This window comes from Rhizopus delemar, genomic scaffold (genome assembly GCF_000149305.1).
Source record: "Rhizopus delemar RA 99-880 supercont3.14 genomic scaffold, whole genome shotgun sequence".
NCBI lineage: Eukaryota > Fungi > Mucoromycota > Mucoromycetes > Mucorales > Rhizopodaceae > Rhizopus > Rhizopus delemar.
This window is the reverse complement of record NW_027137840.1, coordinates 441,065-460,932: the sequence shown is the minus strand read 5'-3', so window position 1 is coordinate 460,932 and position 19,868 is coordinate 441,065. Positions and strand designations below refer to the sequence as shown.

Below are 19,868 nucleotides of genomic sequence, written 5' to 3'. Positions count from 1 at the left end.
AGAAGAGAAAAGGGTGAAAGGAAAAGAAAAAGATAATTTGATGCTGCATTACTTTTTTCAACTTGGGACATTTTAATTTTAATCTCAGCATTAGTCTAAATCCATTTCATCATTCATGTAGCCAATTTCCGGGTCGGACTGTTCCAGAGGATGAACCCTGTTTTCAGATTTCCCTCCTATTTTCCACAAAAAGTAACTCTTTCCTTTCTTCTTGAGCAGCCCTCAATTTTTGTGTACATCCATTTGGTAAAATAAATAAACATCCATCCATCCTTTATCACTCATTCAATTAAAACAGCCATGAAAGACATTTACAAGCAAGACGAACTCGAAATCCCTGAAGGTGTCAAGGTCAACATCAAGTCCCGTCAAATCACTGTTGAAGGTCCTCGTGGTGTATTGACCAAGAACTTGCGTCACTTGGCTATTGAGATCACTGTTGTTGGCAAAAAGATTCGCTTTGTTGTTCACCACGGTCTCCGTAAGCATGTTGCTTGTATCCGTACCGTCCGCTCTTTGGTGAACAACATGATTGTTGGTGTCACCAAGGGTTTCCAATACAAGATGCGTTATGTTTATGCTCACTTTCCCATCAACGTCATCATCAACGATCAAGGTAACGCTGTCGAAATCCGTAACTTCTTGGGTCAAAAGGTTGTTTTCAATGTCACCATGCGTGAAGGTGTCAAGGTCGAGGCCTCCAAGGCTCAAAAGGATGAACTCCTCTTGACTGGTAACTCTTTGGAAGCTGTCTCTCAATCTGCTGCTGATATTCAACAATCTTGTCTTGTCAAGAACAAGGATATCCGTAAGTTCTTGGACGGTATTTACGTTTCTGAACGTAACGTCTTGGAATCTGCTTAAATAATAAAGATACACAACGGTCCAGGGAAGACGGCAGGAGCCTTCCCACCCCTCTTTTTTTTAATTGTTTATGTTTATGTGATGGAGAAAGTAAAAGAAAAGGAGATGTAGAATGATTGTACTGTTTTATTAAGTATTTTAGCGTGAGGGAATTAAAGTATTTATAAATATTTATCGTTTTCTTCCAAATTTAATACCAAACAATTTCCTTGAACTTTCCTTATTGAATGTTGAAGAATGTCTAGAATCACCATCATTAAAGGTATTATCCTCTTCCTTCTTATAAGCTAAATCCCTAGAAGAAGGTGGACGAGAAGATAGGTTGGATCCTGATGTATTATTGGCTTGATAAAAGGGAGCATCATCTGGTTTGATTGATAGCAGATTGGTTTGTGTATTTAATGAATGCATCATTTCTCTCTCCATCGTTTCAAACGCTGAAGTGAATGTGAACGTTCGGTCACGAATGTGAGCTTCAATTTTGATTTCTGTTTGACCAAAATACATTTTGATTGTCATAAAGACTGGTTGGCCTTTTTGAACATCAGAAAACTTTGGCATTTTGATTGGAAACCTGGCTACTTTAAATACTTGTGGATGTGTTGTCAGTCGAGGAACAGTCTCATCTCCATCATAAGCAAACAGATCTATTCATACATACTATTTAGTTATGTGTAAAGCACATAAACCTACTTGACTACCTGTATCAGTATCATTTGGATAAGCAATCATAAAGTTCTTGGATACACAATAGTCTGCATTAATAGATTGTCCTTTCTGTACATAAACACTGAATCTTTGTTTACAAAACAATCGATTGTCATCGCCCTTAATACATTGTTCAGGTGGATCATAACGAGGATCAAAGACCATACGAGTCTCCAAGCCATAAGTACGTCTAGAGACACGTTCTGTCACCATACGAGGATTCAAACCAAAATAGACCGCACCACGTACCACGGCTAATTCACCACGAGGTGGTACACCAATGAACCCTACGCGTGATTGAAATTCGGCAAGAACACGTCGATAAAGGTAAGTGGATTGACCAAAACCACCTACCAAGAAAATAGCATCCAACTTGGTCTTGGACTGTTGTACTTGTTCTTCAATCAAATCAATAACTTGATTGATAACAGGTTCAAAAACCCGTTGACGTAACTCATGACAAGGAATATGAAGGGTACCATCCTCAATGCCAGCATCTGGATCATCAGCGCCCTCAATACCTAATGCTGCTGGTAACGCTAAATATTGATCCTCATCACCATCGAATTCAGGCTAAATAAGGAGAAAGAGAGAGAAAGAAAAAAAAAAAAAAAAGAAGTTAGATCAGGGAGACATTTTATAGTGACTTTCTCTCTCTCTCTCTTTTTTATAAACACACTCTTTCTTTGTTATTTTTTCTTCTTTCTCTCTCTCCTTACCTTAATTGTGTCAATGAATGTTTCCATCATTGACTCCATAGCTGTATCACTAATCTTGCCATGATGATAAAATCTATCTTTCAAGTATTCTCTCATTCGAATATCTAAAAATGTCGAACCACACGAATCACCCGAACCTTTTGTGACCTCCTTCAACGCTCTTCTTTCACCCGAATCATCAATCTCAAATACAATCAGATCTACTGTTCCTCCACCAGCATCACAGATCAAAAAACGTTGACCATGGCCCAGGTTGAATTGATCGCACTTTTTTTCACAATAAAGAGCGGCTGCTTCAGGTTCACTGATGAGCATCAACCGACTCGGATGGTCCCACCGATTGATGATATTGGCTCGAATCGCTGCCTCTCTCATGGTGGCCTTGGCCTGATCACTCCACATCGCGGGCACAGTGAGACAGTATCGAAACTTGCTTTGATCATAATTGTTGGCAAATCCCCTTTGAAGGTCCTTGCAGACGTGAGTATGGAATGCTTCGAGATAGTCAGTGATGGCCTCCAGGGCAGTGAGACCGTTGGGTAATGGCGCTAGATTGAGGTTCTCATCTAATTGAAGTTTGAATCGACTGAGCAGTTGGTCATTATTGTTTCTCTTCATGGCTGTCTTTTTGGCTTCTTGGCCCCAGGCAACTAACTTGGTGGAGCCGTTGCGGTAAAGTGAAAGGGTGGGTGTTTTCGGATATACATTTTGTTGCTTTGGCCTATCGAGATGGATTAATAATAAAAAAGGCTATCATTTTATATATCGTGCTAACCATTTTGTGATATCAATGATTTCATCATTTCCATCTTTTGAAAAAGCATAGCAGCAACCAGAAAAAGTAGTTCCAAAATCTATTATTAGTATTAAATAGCTTGTATCATTTGCTGCTTATATAATATAAACCTATGCCAATAACATAAGAATAATCTGATGAATCAAAAGGTTGTATATCCATTGATAGAAAAAAAAAAAAAAAAAAAAAAAAAAAAAGTTGTTTAAGAGAGAGAAAAAAAAGTAAGAAATATAAATATATTTATTATAAATGTGAATGTATGGATGTTCAGGAGCAGTTATTCCAAATTAGTAGTCAGTCAGAGATGGTTTCACAGGTACGTCAATGTGTCTGTATTCGAAGTCCTTGTTGCTTTCATCAAAAGATATAACACTTTTATCAATAAATGCATCTAAATTGTACACATCTGTGTTATAAAAGGTCATTTTCTATTTAATAAGAGAGACAACAATTACTTCTCCCCCCCTACAAAGGGTCTCAGACTTTTTTCTTTTCTTTTTGTTATAAGGACGCGTGCTACTTGTTTAGCCTACATTAATCTTTATTTTATTTTTCTACCTCCCAGTCCTCTTCTCCTCCTCCTTCCTCTCTTTTACTTTACTTTTGTCTCCCTTTTTTCATATAAAAAAGCGAGTTGGGTTTATTGAAATGTGTTACATTGAGCATGTTTATTGAATACTGAGTTCAAAACACTACTTTTGGTTTCCTTTTTATGTAAAGTTCAGGGCAATACTTGAATATGTTAAAACGCTTTATTTACTAGTTAGATCAATCACATACGGTAGTTTGCTATTAAAAAATGGTTTTATATATCAAATGAACCCTTTATGATTTAGCCTATTAAATGCTTATTGAAAGCATAAGCAACGATAAAACAAAATTTTAGATCGAGTTGAAATCATAATATTACTATACAATCTTTATCTTTAAAGGATAGATTAATCTACTTTATTGTACAGAGCCTTGACTCATTCGAGTGACCACTTTATTTTTTGATTCATGGGGAAATAAATCTCCCCATGTTGCCTTTCTTGCATCTCTGTAAGGCACTTTGCCTTGCGATTTAGGAATAACAATACGTTGAATTTCACCTACAAATAGACATCAGTAATCACTATAAGCATCCACATAAAAACTTTACCTTCTTTTGAGCATGTATCCATGACAACATGCTTATTCTTTTTTAAAGGCGGCTGTACTAACCTTGACCAATTGTATGCCTGCGTCTCCAATGATCCCTCTTTAGCACTAGGTCGAGGCCCCTTGCGAAAGACAACATAACTATATTTTGCATCTTCTGTATTCATTTTTGAATGCTTTGTCTTCATTAAAAATGGTGGGCGCTGAACTCTTTGGGAATAGTGACACCACATTGAATTAGGCTTAGCTTCTGGTGAAAATAGCATAGGGCAAGGTTTATCGTGTGAGCACTAGATATAGAAACAGATAAATAATATTGTTAGCGGGGCTTTCTTGTTGTTTACTTACAGGAGCTACAACATGTCCTTCTTTTCCTTCCAAAATCCATTGTCTTGCCTTGGCAATATTTGTGAATCCTGTTGGTGTACCTCGATCCATCAAGATCTATGATAAATGTAAGTCTCTTTGATTGGTCAACAGTAAACTTTATCAAACCAAAATGTCGCCTGTTTGAGCCCAAAGCTGTTCTACGGCTGATTTTTGAAGTGCTTCTGAAGCAATGTCTCCAAGTGTAAATGCGCTTATCACAAGCTCTGACTTGGGTGCCTGCCGTATACATTCATTAATCACTAGCTATTTATTGTATTTGTATCGTACCGTTGGATTATAGGTAAGGTATCGCTTAAATTCTATAGGTTTGTCTGCTTCTGGTTTTGTTGATTCTGTAACAAATATATTTTAGCTTTTTCTTTCTCTTTCTATTTTAATCTTACGTTCTAATTGCTCTGCCACATTCAACATATCTTCTGATAAGTCAATACCTGTACACGACTCTATTTTAAACAATTCCTTTGTAGCCCTAACAATTAAAGATGAATTTTGTTTTCTTTTTAAATATTCTTATTACCAAATGGCTGTACCAGGACCAGTACCAAAGTCAAGCATCGAGGTAGGTTTAAAATCTGATATTCTCTCACGCACCTCACTCAAGACGTTATATATAGCTGCATAATTAGACGACATAACACCTGCTGCGTAGGCTACTGATTCTCTTGGTCCAAAAGCGACCTTGTGTGGTTCAGTACCAGCCTTCCCTGCTGTTGATCGTAATGCGTCATATAATCGAAGAGCATCGGTTCGGATCAAACGTTTATCTTGTTGCTGATCAATTAAAGCATTCACACCGCTGATAAGGGATGAAGGTAATTCTACACAACCAATGCGCTTCTTTCCAAATTTAGCTTCCTCTGAACCTCTTGTGAATGGTGTCTCGACCGATCCTAAAGGGATCTCTTGAACCAAAAAATCGCTATAATGAATGGGTGAATAAGGTGAATTGACAGATTAATTACTATAGGTACCTTTCTGTATCAAGATTAAGCGATTGGAGCTGTTCTTGGTTTAAGATAATGGCGCGCTCTGTTGTCGAGTAGTTTCGCTTAATCAAACGAGTCAAAATACGTTTTGTAGCCATTAATGTAAGAATTGTTTCAAAAGAAAATGGTAAAAAAAAATTGACAAGCGCTCATTTAAAACACTTTTCATTCTGCGGAGCTCTCACGGATGTAATGCATTTATTTTTATTTGGATCCAAGATGACTCTTCCGACTTTAAACCGGACATAGGGAGTCCTGCACTCTAACAACAGTCTGTCCAACCTTACCAACATACTTTGATTCTGTTTGTAGCTCCAAGTTTCTTTATGTCAGCATACATGCTTCTTTACAAGTCTGGAGCTCAAACTACTGAATTTATGTGTCCTATAAAGCAATCGCAATTCATAAAATGCTTTTATATGTTTCACTATAATCTGATGAGTTTCAAGGAGCCCCGTGCCTCCACTAAGAATACAAATCACTGTATCCATCCAGTAGAAAGATTTCCGAGCGCAATCGCTCCAGAGGAAGCTCGAGCATTATAATTTTGCAAACTGTCACTCAAGAATTGCTTTCACTTCAATATGGTACAGTTACTTTTCCTTAATGCCTGTTCTATCTCAATTTATTGAGCTTTGAGCATCTGTTTGCGAGCTATCCAGAGAAACAGACAGTTAAGAAAAGTGAATTTGCGTATGAATTCTCTTCTATCAGGTTTAGAGACTTTTATATTTGCTCATTTCTTACGATATTTTCTGGATCCTGCTTTGATATCTGTAGACGGGTTTGGACATTAGTTATATCGTACAGTCCATCTGACGTTTCCATTGGTCGATTTATCATCGAGCAATTGCTCTTTGTGCCTGCCATTGTTAGCTTAACTATTTTTTTTAATCTATATCAACTCTTGCTCTACAAATTGACTGTATGATTGATACATCGATGCAATAGAAAACAGCGGTTTAATAACATGACAAAACAACGGCTATACACTCTGATCATCTTAGCTTCTTTTTTATACTCCTATTCTCAAAATACACCTCTCGCTTGACATGAAGCATTTTTCATTTATTCAAGTAGAATTTAATTATTTACTACAACAGAGTTTTATTTTAATTAAAAATTGTCACTCATTTTATCATTATTTTAAGGCTACATCTTCTTCTTTTAAATCTTCATTTTTTAAGCCTTCATTTTTTACGTGCTCTCCTTTTTTATCTTCTGTTATGTCTTCTTTGATATGTATATCTTCTTCCTTAATGCCTTCTTCTTTTATACCTTCTTCTTTTATGCCATGATCATGAGAGCATCGCTGTGAACTCACTATAACATTTAATTTTAGTAAATAACCTTTCTTTATCCTTACTATATTTACCTTTCACACTTGCAGGGGAGCTATCAATTGCCAAAATGATAGCCAATACCGAATCTGCTACCATGTCATTCATAGCATTTCCTATCCATTCTAGTGTGACATGATTAGGACCCGATGCTAATTTCTTGACGTCCACCGTATCAAAAACTCTGAATGCGGTTCCCTCTTGTCCATCCTTTTCCTTTGAAAGCTCTGTTTCCTTTATTGTACCAAACACCATTTCAAGCTGCCATTTTAATAATCCAATGCCTGCATTGAAAGGAACAACCTGTCGCTGGGTAATCACAGTCGTAATCAATCCACCCAATTCGTTCAAATCTTCAGGGCTCATGATATTCAGTTGGAAATCCTTGACAAGTAAAACGCCATTCAATGCTTGATTTTCTGTAGGATATTTGGCTGCTAAACGACCAATAGTCTATTCAAATGCATTTTAATTCAAGTTGAATATATTGGATTTCTCTTTTACTTTTGCCATCTTTTCTCCACGGAAATGCAACTTGACTGTATCACAATTCTTGGGTGTATAGATAGTAACATTCTCTTCCTTTTCAGAATACTTGCTTTGCAAAGCTGATTTCAAACGGTACATTGCATTGGCTTCTCCATGCACAAGAATCTATGTTGGTGCAGTTTTATGTAAGAAAAGTGTCCCCCTTTAATGTTAAGATATACTTACGACGTGAGGCGCTTTGACCTCATCAATAAATTTACTGTTTTGTGTAAAATCAACGTGTGCAGAGAACGATATATAGTCTACAGACATCTTCAAAGGCACTTTACGACCATCCATAGCCTGAAAGTCCGAAGGTTCATTCATTGCTTGCTACATAGTTATTATCAATAAAAACTATAACACAAGCAATCTTTTTCTTTTCTTACTCTTGCTAATGTATTTTCTACACAATAACCAGTGATAACCAAACCATTCTTTTTATCAGGTGCCCAGCGCTCAAACAGTTCTCTTGATAAACCATTCTAAATACTCTTTTAGCCAATCTCTCTTTTTTTTTCACTTTATTTTTCCTTACTTGGAGCATACCAGGACTTGCCATCATGACACATGGACCTGAATCCTCAAATTGTTCAACATTTTTCAAATTGCTAATATGTTTAAAGACAAAAGGATTGGATATCGCAAATTGTTTACGAATTCGTGCATTCATCATGTTGATATAGGTTTGATATACTGCCATACACCGCTTGGCTAGACTAGAAGCATAATAAATAGGAATACTGTCCAATTCTGGATGTGCTTCCCAAAATTCATCCAAAATCAGCAATAATTCTTGAGCACGACCCAAAGCAAACACAGGCATTAAACATCGACCTCCACGAGTCACGATATTATGAACAAGAGCTATGCAAAAACAGTGAATAAAAAGAAGCACAGCCGCCTTTTTATTTTTTGCCTACTTACATGTAAATCGAGTTTCTTTTGCTATACGAGGTTCATGGCTTTGAACACCATATGTACTTTCTGTAATCAAGACATCAACTGATCCCTCTGGTTTCTCTGCTGCCATCAAGTGACGATCTTCTTCTCTTGAATAATCGCCTGTATATAACACCTTTACACCAGCGATCTCAATCAAGAACATGGCAGCACCAAGTACGTGACCGGCATTATAGGCAGTGAATTTAATACCTTCTACTTCGACTTGCTGATGGTAATCAATAGCTTCAATGCGATGAAATGAATTGAGCAAGTCTTCTTCAGTATAAAGTTGGTCTTCTTCTCCAATATGACTCACACGCAAGTAATCACTCAATAGCCATTTGAAAATAGCTTTGGTTGGATGTGTCATAAATACACGACCTTTAAAGGTTGTCTATACAATAAAATCAATATCGACCGTGTTGAATATTACTCTGCATACCTTTTCCCATCAAGTAGGGAACTGAAGCTGCGTGATCTACATGAAAGCTATTTTTTAAAAAAAAAAAAGACAATGTCAGACATTTGTTGTTGTAGATAAAAACAGGTACATACTGAGTGACCAATAAGACGTCAATACTAGCAGGATCCATCTCATCAAAGAAAGGAAGTGAAGCCAATCCGTTATAGGCAGGGTGAATACCAGCATCAAGCTACGATTGAAAAAGGCACAAACAAAAATAAAAACAAAGCAAATTAAAACATATTCTCGTATAAAAAAGTTTTTTTTTTTTTCTTTTTATTATAAAGAGAAATGACATTTGTAAATTTTAAAAGATCTACTTACCAAGATTGTTTTTCCTTTATACTCCATTAAAATTGAAGAACGTCCTACTTCGTTACCAGAGCCGAGAGGTGTGATTTTTAATAAATCATTTTCATCCATGATTGGAATTTCCATTTCTGCTTTTCTTTTTGTACCGGCCATTGATATTGTAACTGTATGTAGATTGAAAGAAAGAAGAAAAAATATAAAAAAAAAAAAAAAAAAATGCGCCCACACTGATAAAAAAAAGTTTTGAATAACCGCATTAAAAAGAGAGAATCTCTCTCTTTTTTTTCTTTACTTTTTTTTTTTTTTAGAAAAATATGAGTCGACATGCAAATAATCCCACAGCCACAACACCACTTTTAGGTCAAAAGAAACCTGCTCGAGGTGTGAGTCGAGTACCAACATTTTTCAGGTCGTCTGTGCCTAATCGACGTTCTATTTTACGAGCGTTCTTTAGTATGGCACTTCATATGTTACTTGAATTGGTGGTTCCTATTGTTATTTACTATGTTTTGCGAAACTTTGTCTCTCCTTTACTCGCCTTATTACTTGCTGGTATCCCTGCAGCAGTGATGGTGGTTGTAAAAGCATGGAAAGAGAGCAAAGTAGACATGATGGGTGTCTTGATGTTATTGGGCTTTGCTGTCTCTGCTCTCTTGGCCTTTATCCAATCTGATCCCAAACTTTACTTGCTGCGAGAATCCGCAATGACGTTAGCGATGGGTTTAATGCTTTTGATCACCTTGTTCCCCCTCCGCTGGGGCTACCATGTCCTTCGTCCCTTTATGTTTTATGTTGCGCGACAGGTTGCCATTTCAAGTAGTATGAATGCCAATACAGTACGAGAACATTGGGATTGGTTCTGGGAATACTATAGTACCTTTCGAAATTTTCTTCGTGCGGTCACTGGTACTTGGGGCCTTGCTCTTGTTAGTGAATTCTTGATGCGTGTGGTCTTGTTAAATACCTTGGATGATGTGGATGATGTTGTTTATTATTCTAACCTTTATATGCTCGCTGTCATGGTTGTCTTGGGTGCTCTGACAGTTGCAAGTGCTCTCTTGCTAAGACATTATTTCAATGTGGAACAGGAAAGAATCAAGGTGGCTGAGCGTAGATCTGAAATTGAAGGTATTATTGCTCGTGCTGCTGCTGAACAACAGCAAAAGAAAACATCAACTACTGTGATACCACCAAGAAAGTGAGAAGCTTGTCCTATTCCCCTTCCCTCATACTTTATACCTTGCTATGAAATCATATCTTTATTTTTTTAGTTACATAAAAACATGTGTCACATTGTACTGCATGCCATTTGCTTTTTTTTTTTTTTTGCTGAAGAAATTAACATTTTGTCCGTTTGTAACTTGACCAAGATGCTCACAAAAACAGTGCAGGCTGGCATTTTCAGTCGAATTAAATGGAAAAATCAAACTGGGAAAGATCTTGGATTTGTCTTTCACATCTTTTCGGTAATTCTGAAAATATCTAATCCGAACTTGACAACTTTACAAGTGTAACAATATCCTTTTACAATAAGATTATCCCACTCCGATGATTTCTTTGAGTTCAAAAATTAAGTACCTTTTATGCCATCCACAATACACTTTTGTTTTATTAGTGTAATAATATATAATTTATCTTTTTAAATGATTCTCTGCTTTATATTCTTTACGCTCAAGGATTTAGTTAAAGATTATTATATTTCTATTCTATTTTTTATGGCTAAGTTCATTTATTATTTGTATGCCTTTTAGAACCTTTCTAATATTAATCTTGTAACTTGAATCTCTATTTAATAAAAGCAATATTTGTTTGGTTATTTCACTCTGAAATTTGTAAATCTAAGCATATAAGTTACATCCTTACTTATCGTATCTCATAATACTTTGTTTACTTATTAAGTGTGTAAAAATAAAAGTATTTAAAGCTTTTGATTTAGAAAAAGAAATACGGTTTAATGACATGCATAAGGTAGCATACAAGCTTTATATACAATACGTCACCATAGCCCTTCTTTTAGGTGATAAATCTCTTAAAAACTAAAGTACTTGAATATATCATATGCAGAAAAGAAAGAATTGGTTTGTCTTGCATTATCTACCAGTCAATTATTCATAGCTAAGTTTATATCTTATTGTAAAATGGACTCATCATATTATTGGACATATTGTAATTCAAGTAAAAATGAAGGAGAAAGGGTCATTTTATTACAATTGACAATGCTGTAAGACAGAGGCGAAGAAGCAATTCCTGATCTGTGACTCGGAATTGAAATTTACAAAGATTCAGTTCATTTGCTCCCTCTGGTTAGAGTGCAAAATAACAAAAGAACATGCCATCCAAAAAGCAACAAAACAGGGGTGAAAAACAAAAACAAAAGCAAAAAAAAGAAAAAGGCTATTGAAGACAAGACCTTTGGCATGAAAAATAATAATGATTTAGTCAAGTTTCAACGGTACAGTCAACAAGCCCAAAAGCAACCCAGTACCTGATATAAAAAACATATACAGTGCTTCCAACAAGTAATGTCACAGCCAATCAAAATCAATTTCATATTTTTAGAAATAAAGTCACTCGAAGTGAGCTGTAGCAACTCCAAAATGAGCTGCAGCGGCTCTTTATTGACTATGACTAAATCCCTTCTGATTTACATTCAGTACGTTTGTCATAAATGTCCATCATCAAACAAAAAAATACAATAAGCCCTTTAATTTGGGGCGTCACCTCAAGTCTCCAATCCACAGCATCTCATTGCCATCACAAGAAACTGCGAGGGGAGAGTACATTTGTGCAGATAGCGACGAAATACCAGCCGATGGTGCTTTACCGTATTACGGCTGTCCATGTTGTTGGATCGTTCATCCCAAGGTGACTGGATGATTGAACATGTTGCTAATACTCACGAGCCACTCCTCAACCCAAGCGAATATTCGAGCGCGTTGGAATACTGGTCAATTTATTTGGATATAATTTCTGGCAAGATATATATGCCACGATCATCATCAGCGACAGAAAGAAGGCCAGTACTTTCCTTGGTGACGGTTTCAAGCACTAACTTCTGTTCTTTCAGACAGGTGAAGAGATACGCCAGGAGCTCAAAAATGGCGGTCCATGATACCCGGCTATCGTAATTCAAAGGAATGTCGGCAGATCGTATGTGTGTATGGATGTATGCGCCAGGATCTTCAGGATCCAAAGATGTTGTGGACAAAGTAATGCTTGTGCACACACATTGCACAGAGAACGATTTGATCAAACAGAGGCTTGAAAATGAGGCGGACAAATGGCGTCGTATGAGCGAATCCAGGAGTTCGATGGATGCGTGAATGATTTTAATGGTGTCATCTTGTGAGTGTTGTACGTTTTCCTTGTCAATATATCGGCTTGAGCCTTCCATTATGAGTTTATTGCAATTGTTGTTGTCATAACCCAATCCATCATGGAATTTGTTGGAGACACCGGCTTTCCATGTCGTTGGGTCGATCGTAAATTCAGCATGTTCTTCAGTGGGTACTTCACACCATTGAAACCCCAACAGTTGACTGTGATCGCCTAGTGCTTGAAAAATCGGGACAACTCGATCCACCCAGAAAGTTCTTTCGTATTTTGGTTGATATTGTGGATTACGTTGACACTTGCTGTAAAAATCAGTGAGGATGCACCGAATGACATTGACGAATATCAAATCGTCACTGTTGGTATTGGCTTCAACTTCAAATGTCCACAAAAAGTGGGGCAAAGTGGGTAAAGGGACATACATGGCCTTTGCAAGAAGCTTAAGTGCAGTAGGATATTGTTTAAACGAAAGAAGATTGACTTGGTCAGTAAAATATTGATCGGAAACAATCGACACAACTGGTGACAGCGAAGCAATTGTCTGGTCCGTGATCTTTGGTCGCTTGTGTTGAGGAGAAGCAAAGCTACGACACATCTTTTTTCGTTGATACAGCGACATCGTCATTGAAGAGTGGCTCGTGAGTATTAGCAACATGTTCAATCATCCAGTCACCTTGGGATGAACGATCCAACAACATGGACAGCCGTAATACGGTAAAGCACCATCGGCTGGTATTTCGTCGCTATCTGCACAAATGTACTCTCCCCTCGCAGTTTCTTGTGATGGCAATGAGATGCTGTGGATTGGAGACTTGAGGTGACGCCCCAAATTAAAGGGCTTATTGTATTTTTTTGTTTGATGATGGACATTTATGACAAACGTACTGAATGTAAATCAGAAGGGATTTAGTCATAGTCAATAAAGAGCCGCTGCAGCTCATTTTGGAGTTGCTACAGCTCACTTCGAGTGACTTTATTTCTAAAAATATGAAATTGATTTTGATTGGCTGTGACATTACTTGTTGGAAGCACTGTATGAACAGATAAATTATTAGCATAGACTAAACCCTTCACACCATTTTTATAGTTGAAATTGACTTAAGCTATCTTTAAAGTCCTATTTACGATGCTTGCAGTGTCTTAGCTACGGGAATATGTAGTTAAAGTAGCTATTGATTACACTGTGAACAAAATTATATTATATTCAAAAAAGAATATACTCAATAAACAATTTACTCAAGCTATCATAGAATTCTGTAGATAAATTTGATCTGCAGTACTCCTTCCCTTAACTTGCGATACACTCAATCCATCACATATGCTCAAGTCGATGCATGGCCTCTCTTTGTTATGTATAAAGTATTAACGCGCAAATAAGGCAAGGTTTTACAGTTGATTTTTTTATCAAATCATGCTGTGGCGCAGTTTACCCCACATTAAGCAAAAGAAAAAAAATCTTTTTTTTTTATCAATAACCATTTAGCATGAACACATACAAGCCTTATAGCGAGCGTGCCAAACAACATAGCAATGCCTGTGCTAGATCCCTTTTGGAATTAATGGAACGCAAGCAAACCAATTTATCAGTTGCTGTTGACGTTACCACAAAAAAGGAATTGATTTCCATTGCTGATGCCATTGGACCTTACATTTGTGTTTTAAAGGTAAACACGAATTCTTATGCTATACCGACAGTCGGCTAACGGCTACTCGCAAAAAGACTCATATTGACATTGTTGAAGACTTTGATGCTGACTTGATTCAACAATTGCAAGAATTAGCAAAGAAACACGACTTTTTATTCTTTGAAGATCGCAAATTTGCTGATATCGGTAATAGATTCTTTTTCTTTTACAAGCTTTCCGTATATTAAAATCGAGGGGTATTTAGGTAACACTGTAAAGCATCAGTATGCAAACGGTATTTACAAGATCGCCTCATGGTCTCATATCACCAATGCTCATACCGTGCCCGGTGAAGGAATCATCAAAGGTCTTGCCGAGGTTGGTCTTCCTCTCGGTCGCGGCTTACTCTTGCTTGCCGAGATGTCTTCCAAGGGTGCATTGACCAAAGGTAGCTACACAACCGATTCAGTAGAGATGGCACGCCGCAACAAGGACTTTGTGTTTGGATTTATTGCTCAAAACAAAATGAATCAATATGATGATGAAGATTTCATCGTCATGTCACCCGGTGTTGGCTTGGATGTCAAGGGCGATGGATTGGGTCAGCAGTACAGAACACCTCGTGAAGTGATTGTGGAGAGTGGTGCTGATGTGATCATTGTCGGTCGTGGTATTTATGGTCAACCTGACAAGTTGGTGGAACAAGCCCAAAGATACCGTCAAGCTGGTTGGGACGCATATCTTGAAAGACTTGCTTTACACAATAAATAGACTAGAGAAGAGGAAGGCTCTTTTTTTTTTTCTCTCTTTATGTTCATCATTTCAAACACTCTTGAATTCGTGAAACCATATTGTTGGATTGGTCCATAAATTTCACTATAATAAATATGATAACAATTATCATCCAATTAAGAAACAGCCTCAAGAGAAGATGGACAATTCTAATATTTTGTATACGCATTATAAAATTAGTGCGTAACCCATTACTTGTTACAGATTATAAACATTTACGTATATATGGAAAATAAAAAAGTGATAATAGTAAAATAATAATAAAAGTATATGAATTTTGTTTTGTTGGTCCTGGCTTGTCTACCAATTAGGTGCTCCTTGAGTCCAATCAGCAATATATGAAAAGCTTTGGAATTCTTGTTGTTCAATACGACTTAATGCATTATTAATGGGTGTCAGCGCAGGTCGTTCTCGAGTAAATTCTTCATCAAAGTTTGATGTATCCAAAGGACCATTAATCGTAGGACAAAAAGGAGGCGGCACGCGTTTAGCAAGCATGTCTTCCCAGTTGACACCTTGGAAGAATGGATGTTCTTTAATTTCTGCAGCATCGGATGGTCCAGCACCTAATCTCTTTTTGGGATCACGCGTCAATAGCTGTAATTAAAAGGTTAGCCATATGTTATTATTATCAAATCATATTCTCTTACTCTTTGACAGATAGAAACAGAATCTCTAGACATATTCACTGGGTACAAAATCTCATCTTCTAAAATAGCATCAAAGATCTCATCCTCATCTTCACCGCGGAAAGGTGACTGTCCCAACAACATTTCATAAACCAAGACACCAAAGGCCCACCAATCAACAGCACGACCATATTTTTGTTCCAGCAAGATCTCTGGCGCCATAAACTCAGGTGTACCACAAAAGGTACCTGTTGTGCTTTCATACCACATATTTTCTTTACACAAACCATAATCAGCCACCTTAATATGTCCATCCAGACCCAGCATGATATTATCCAACTTCAAATCACGATAAATGATACCTTGGCTGTGGAAATACTCAAGTGCAAGTAATACCTCACATGCATAAAACTTGGCTCTTCTTTCAGAAAATGGTTCACGTTGAATGTGCCACATCAAATCACCACCACTCACATATTCCATTACAAAGTAAACACGGCTCTCGGTTTGGAAACAGGATTGAAGACCGATTAAGAAGGGATGTCTTTCTCGATTAGCAGCTAAAAAGATGCGTTTTTCAGATCGAACACTATAAAGAATAAGTGAGTTTTTGTACCTTGCATTCTTCAAATATATACCTCTCAATTTCATCATTGTCAATAATGAATCTCTTTTTCAGTACTTTAACAGCATAAAGCTTCTTATCATACTTGTCTTCTGCCAGCATGACCTTTCCAAAGTTACCTTTACCAAGTACATACAAAAAGTTGAAATCATTCAATGTCACACGTCTTTCATTAGGACGCTGTTGAGACGCTGACTGCTTTACTGATGCGGTCTTTTGCACAGCATCCACTTGAGAAGTTTGTTGTATGTACATGGGGCGAATAGGGGATGCGTTACCAGGTCTACCTGTCTGTTGTTGATGATAACGAGGATCGTTTGTCTGTAATGGGTATTGATATGGTTGTCCGTGTGTGGGCAAAGTAGGTGGTTGAACACGGCCTACTGTATAAGGGGGCGTTGCAGGTTGTGGTAAAGGCTTTTGTTGGTTTAAAGACAAGTTCGAGAAATCTTCAAATGAGGGATCATTTGATGTACGCTTTGGTTTACTAGTGGTAGAAGATGTAGATGGAGTAACAGATGTTTCGAGCGTCTTTCGTTTATTGGCTGCCTTTATTTCAGCCAACATTTGGTTTGCCATCTCCATTGAGAGGCCACAAAAGTCAGGAATAAAGTGCTGACACTTTGTATGACAAGTAATGCTACATTCTATACTATTTTCAGAAAAACAAAGGAGTCTTTTTTTTTTTCTATCATTACCTGAACATTTTTTAGCTCCTTTAGAACCAAGAGGAAGCATATAACCACAGTGGCAGCACCAATTTGCACCAATATTAGTAATGGGTTCGAATCGATGAGGAATTCTGTGATTTAATTTATCTTCATCCGAATCCTTGTCTGTATTGATTTTGGAGATACATTTGGTAACTACTTTGGTATAACATTTCTTATGACAACTATATTCACAATCTATAGAAAAAAAAAATCATCAAAACACATGGGTTGACCTGTTTTTAGTTTTCACAATACCTTCACATTGATATCCACTGTTCACTACAAATTCACCACAAAGTGCACATTTCATGATATTATAAAACTTCTTTTCAACAAACTGATGACCATTCATTTCATGTACTTCTTCCTTTCTTTGCCTTACTGCACCCACACGACCCAATTTGTCCAACGGACGACGATTGGCTGCCTCACGAACAAAATTGACTTGAAGAAGCATCTCACCCGAGGGCTCAACATCAAACCAGGCTTGGATACCATCCTCTGTCAATTCAATGTCTCTAGGCTCCTGCTGAGAAGGCCTTGGCTCTGTCTGCTGCTTAGTACCTTCTTGCTGCTGGTAGACATCTGCAGGAACCCATCCCGGGTCACTCTCCTGCTGAATTTTCTTTTTACGTAGCCCTTCAGCGATATCCGTAATCTTGAGCCAAAAGATACCGATCGGCAGACTTCGTTCAGCCTCTTGATCATATATTGAGATCTCAACCTCGGTTGCTTTGTTGACATGCGTCTCACAGAGATCAAGCCATTTGTCCTGTCGAGAGAGTTTGGAGCGAAAGACAATGTTGCCGTCAATCTTGACATAAACGATTGTGTCGGGTGCTTTAAACATTCTTGTGGGCGCATGAGCTAATCCTCTAGCTTCAACGATTTGCAGTTGCAGTTTTCCTGTCACTGGCCTTCTTAAACCTGGTGTCATACGAATGCCAGACGATGCCTCAGGCTCTATTTCTTATTTCAAAAGATAAATAAACCATAGTTATAAGACTCCTGTTAAAAAAATTGGGAAATACTTACCGTAATCATCATCTTCATCTCCTTCACCAATATAAAGGCTCTTGTATTTTCTCAGTGCTTTTGTCAACAAACTTAATTTTTCAATGCTTTCATACATTTGACCTTGCAACTCCACTCTTCTTCTTCTATCACTCAATGAAGGATCCCTATCCATTACGTCTGCCATTGTCTTGATACCTGCCAATACTTTGTTTTCTACATCAAGCTTGTATTCCAATTCATGTAATTTAAGCGATACTTTAGATTTGTTGTACAAAGTCTCTGTTTTTAATAAATCTAATAATAAAAAGCGCATCAATTTCCATTACTCCCCCCCCCCCTCCTTTTCCTCCCTTCTTCCTCTCCCTTATTACCCAATGTAGAATATTTTTTTATATCTCGAGATTCAGCCACAGTTGTATGAGTGGAATGACTTGAAAGTTCTGTATCAGGTATGTCAGAATCCTTTCTTGACTCAATCTTTATCAACTCTTCAGTAAAGTAGTCAATGTACTTTTGACACTCTTTAATTTCTGTTTCACATTGTGAAAGAGCATTCTTATCTGTCAAAAGAGGTTTCAGCTGATACGCTTTGTCACGCATTCTTTCATTTTGAGCTATTTTGGCTTTTAATTCCCTAATCTTGACATCGAACAAGTCCTATTGATTATAGTGCGAGTCATATTTAATCTCTTGGTTTTTTTTTGGTATTTATGTATACAATTTACTCCCATAATTATTTATTATTTTTCTTTTTTTTTTTTTTTGTTGTTGGAAAGAAGAAAAAGAAAGATATGAACAGAGGGAAATTTTGTTCCTTACCTATTCGGACATTTAAACAGTTTATAACCTCCAAGTGTTCTTTGACCGGGAACTGAAAATTAGTATATTGTTACGCCCTGCGTTGGTAGATCAGGCAAGATTTATAACATAAACTTGTTTGCTCAGCAACAAAGACATCATATGGTAACGTTTATTGTAGTGGCCTAAGATCTACAATTTGTGAAAGAGAGAGAGATAAGGTTGACAGATCTATGGTTGTTTGAGAGCGACAAAATCACGATGTTGTTTATGATTGCTGTGTTATTTCTTACTCCTCCCTTTTTCTTCCAAGTTCTTGAATCACCTAAGCTTTTAATAGATGAAGGAGTGTCTGGACTTTGACTAAAAAATTCAGTAGCTTTACTTACATTTTATAAATTTCACTTAAAAGACTCGGTATGGAACAAGTGTCCAGACTGAGATCTACACTGCAATTAGATTGATGCAGATACAAAACTTTGAAAGGGAGTTTATCTATAATATAAAAGTTTCTTATAAAGATCTACGGAAATATAATCGCTTTTAAATACAATGCAAAACTTTTTTGAATATAGTACATGAGCGATATATTAGGCATATTGGTAAAAAGAATAAGGCCTAGGTGAGTGATGGAGAATAATAAACGACTTACGTAAGGGAAAGAATGATCTGCTTATTCTTTAATATAGGAGAGGAGTACTCAAAGTGTTTATCTGGTTAGTGTACTCTGGTCCCAGCATTTATAGCTTTGATTTCATGTTAATTAACAAATGGGAGCCAAATAAATGGTTAAGGCAATGGTACTTTGTGGTTTAAACTTATGAACAAGATTGTATTTTATTTTATCGATAACAAATAGAGTAAGCGGATCATTTTTCTCGTGTAAAGAAATATTCATAAAAGCATAAAGGGACAGTTTTAAAAACCCCCATCATCTCTTTTGAAAGATTTATAGTCTAATTTCCTTTTAATTCTTTGAAACAGTCTTCAAATTCATTCAGAGGCTGCTTTTTCAACCATTTGGTTCATTCATAACCCATCATACTAAGGGAAAATTCATACATGACTGAAAAATATCTGTTTTTTTTTTTTTTTTTTTTTTTTTTTTTTTTTTTTTCCCCATCAAAAAGTTGGCAATGACTCCC

The 19,868-nt window shown here is 36.9% G+C and overlaps 9 protein-coding genes across 9 annotated transcripts; 3 read left to right on the top strand and 6 right to left on the bottom strand.

The window, feature by feature from the left end:
- Positions 1-300: 300 nt before the first annotated feature.
- Positions 301-864, top strand: RO3G_14515 (60S ribosomal protein uL6; the record flags this gene model as incomplete). The annotated part of the gene is made up of 1 exon (XM_067669099.1): positions 301-864. The coding sequence occupies one exon, from the start codon at positions 301-303 to the stop codon at positions 862-864; it is 564 nt and encodes a 187-aa protein (XP_067525200.1).
- A 660-nt stretch (positions 865-1,524) lies between these two features.
- RO3G_14514 (uncharacterized protein) lies at positions 1,525-3,249 on the bottom strand (the record flags this gene model as incomplete). Its single annotated transcript, XM_067669098.1, has 4 exons — positions 1,525-2,145; positions 2,292-3,012; positions 3,067-3,145; positions 3,198-3,249. The coding sequence occupies 4 exons, from the start codon at positions 3,247-3,249 to the stop codon at positions 1,525-1,527; spliced, it is 1,473 nt and encodes a 490-aa protein (XP_067525199.1).
- A 606-nt stretch (positions 3,250-3,855) lies between these two features.
- Positions 3,856-5,701, bottom strand: RO3G_14513 (uncharacterized protein; the record flags this gene model as incomplete). Its single annotated transcript, XM_067669097.1, has 9 exons — positions 3,856-3,876; positions 4,045-4,178; positions 4,229-4,517; positions 4,576-4,671; positions 4,723-4,833; positions 4,885-4,949; positions 5,001-5,086; positions 5,135-5,536; positions 5,580-5,701. The coding sequence occupies 9 exons, from the start codon at positions 5,699-5,701 to the stop codon at positions 3,856-3,858; spliced, it is 1,326 nt and encodes a 441-aa protein (XP_067525198.1).
- A 380-nt stretch (positions 5,702-6,081) lies between these two features.
- Positions 6,082-6,473, bottom strand: RO3G_14512 (uncharacterized protein; the record flags this gene model as incomplete). The annotated part of the gene is made up of 2 exons (XM_067669096.1): positions 6,082-6,174; positions 6,351-6,473. The coding sequence occupies 2 exons, from the start codon at positions 6,471-6,473 to the stop codon at positions 6,082-6,084; spliced, it is 216 nt and encodes a 71-aa protein (XP_067525197.1).
- Positions 6,474-6,744: 271 nt separating this feature from the next.
- On the bottom strand, positions 6,745-9,302 carry RO3G_14511 (uncharacterized protein; the record flags this gene model as incomplete). Its single annotated transcript, XM_067669095.1, has 10 exons — positions 6,745-6,926; positions 6,979-7,396; positions 7,448-7,597; positions 7,658-7,804; positions 7,861-7,956; positions 8,010-8,338; positions 8,399-8,797; positions 8,859-8,905; positions 8,972-9,069; positions 9,204-9,302. 10 exons carry the CDS (start codon positions 9,300-9,302, stop codon positions 6,745-6,747), a joined length of 1,965 nt encoding a protein of 654 aa, XP_067525196.1.
- Positions 9,303-9,646: 344 nt separating this feature from the next.
- Positions 9,647-10,393, top strand: RO3G_14510 (uncharacterized protein; the record flags this gene model as incomplete). Its single annotated transcript, XM_067669094.1, has 1 exon — positions 9,647-10,393. The coding sequence occupies one exon, from the start codon at positions 9,647-9,649 to the stop codon at positions 10,391-10,393; it is 747 nt and encodes a 248-aa protein (XP_067525195.1).
- A 1,751-nt stretch (positions 10,394-12,144) lies between these two features.
- On the bottom strand, positions 12,145-13,119 carry RO3G_14509 (uncharacterized protein; the record flags this gene model as incomplete). The annotated part of the gene is made up of 1 exon (XM_067669093.1): positions 12,145-13,119. The coding sequence occupies one exon, from the start codon at positions 13,117-13,119 to the stop codon at positions 12,145-12,147; it is 975 nt and encodes a 324-aa protein (XP_067525194.1).
- Positions 13,120-14,008: 889 nt separating this feature from the next.
- On the top strand, positions 14,009-14,920 carry RO3G_14508 (orotidine 5'-phosphate decarboxylase; the record flags this gene model as incomplete). The annotated part of the gene is made up of 3 exons (XM_067669092.1): positions 14,009-14,188; positions 14,245-14,356; positions 14,415-14,920. 3 exons carry the CDS (start codon positions 14,009-14,011, stop codon positions 14,918-14,920), a joined length of 798 nt encoding a protein of 265 aa, XP_067525193.1.
- Positions 14,921-15,241: 321 nt separating this feature from the next.
- On the bottom strand, positions 15,242-18,656 carry RO3G_14507 (uncharacterized protein; the record flags this gene model as incomplete). The annotated part of the gene is made up of 8 exons (XM_067669091.1): positions 15,242-15,538; positions 15,592-16,159; positions 16,209-16,842; positions 16,894-17,103; positions 17,164-17,871; positions 17,944-18,219; positions 18,297-18,582; positions 18,651-18,656. The coding sequence occupies 8 exons, from the start codon at positions 18,654-18,656 to the stop codon at positions 15,242-15,244; spliced, it is 2,985 nt and encodes a 994-aa protein (XP_067525192.1).
- Positions 18,657-19,868: the final 1,212 nt, after the last annotated feature.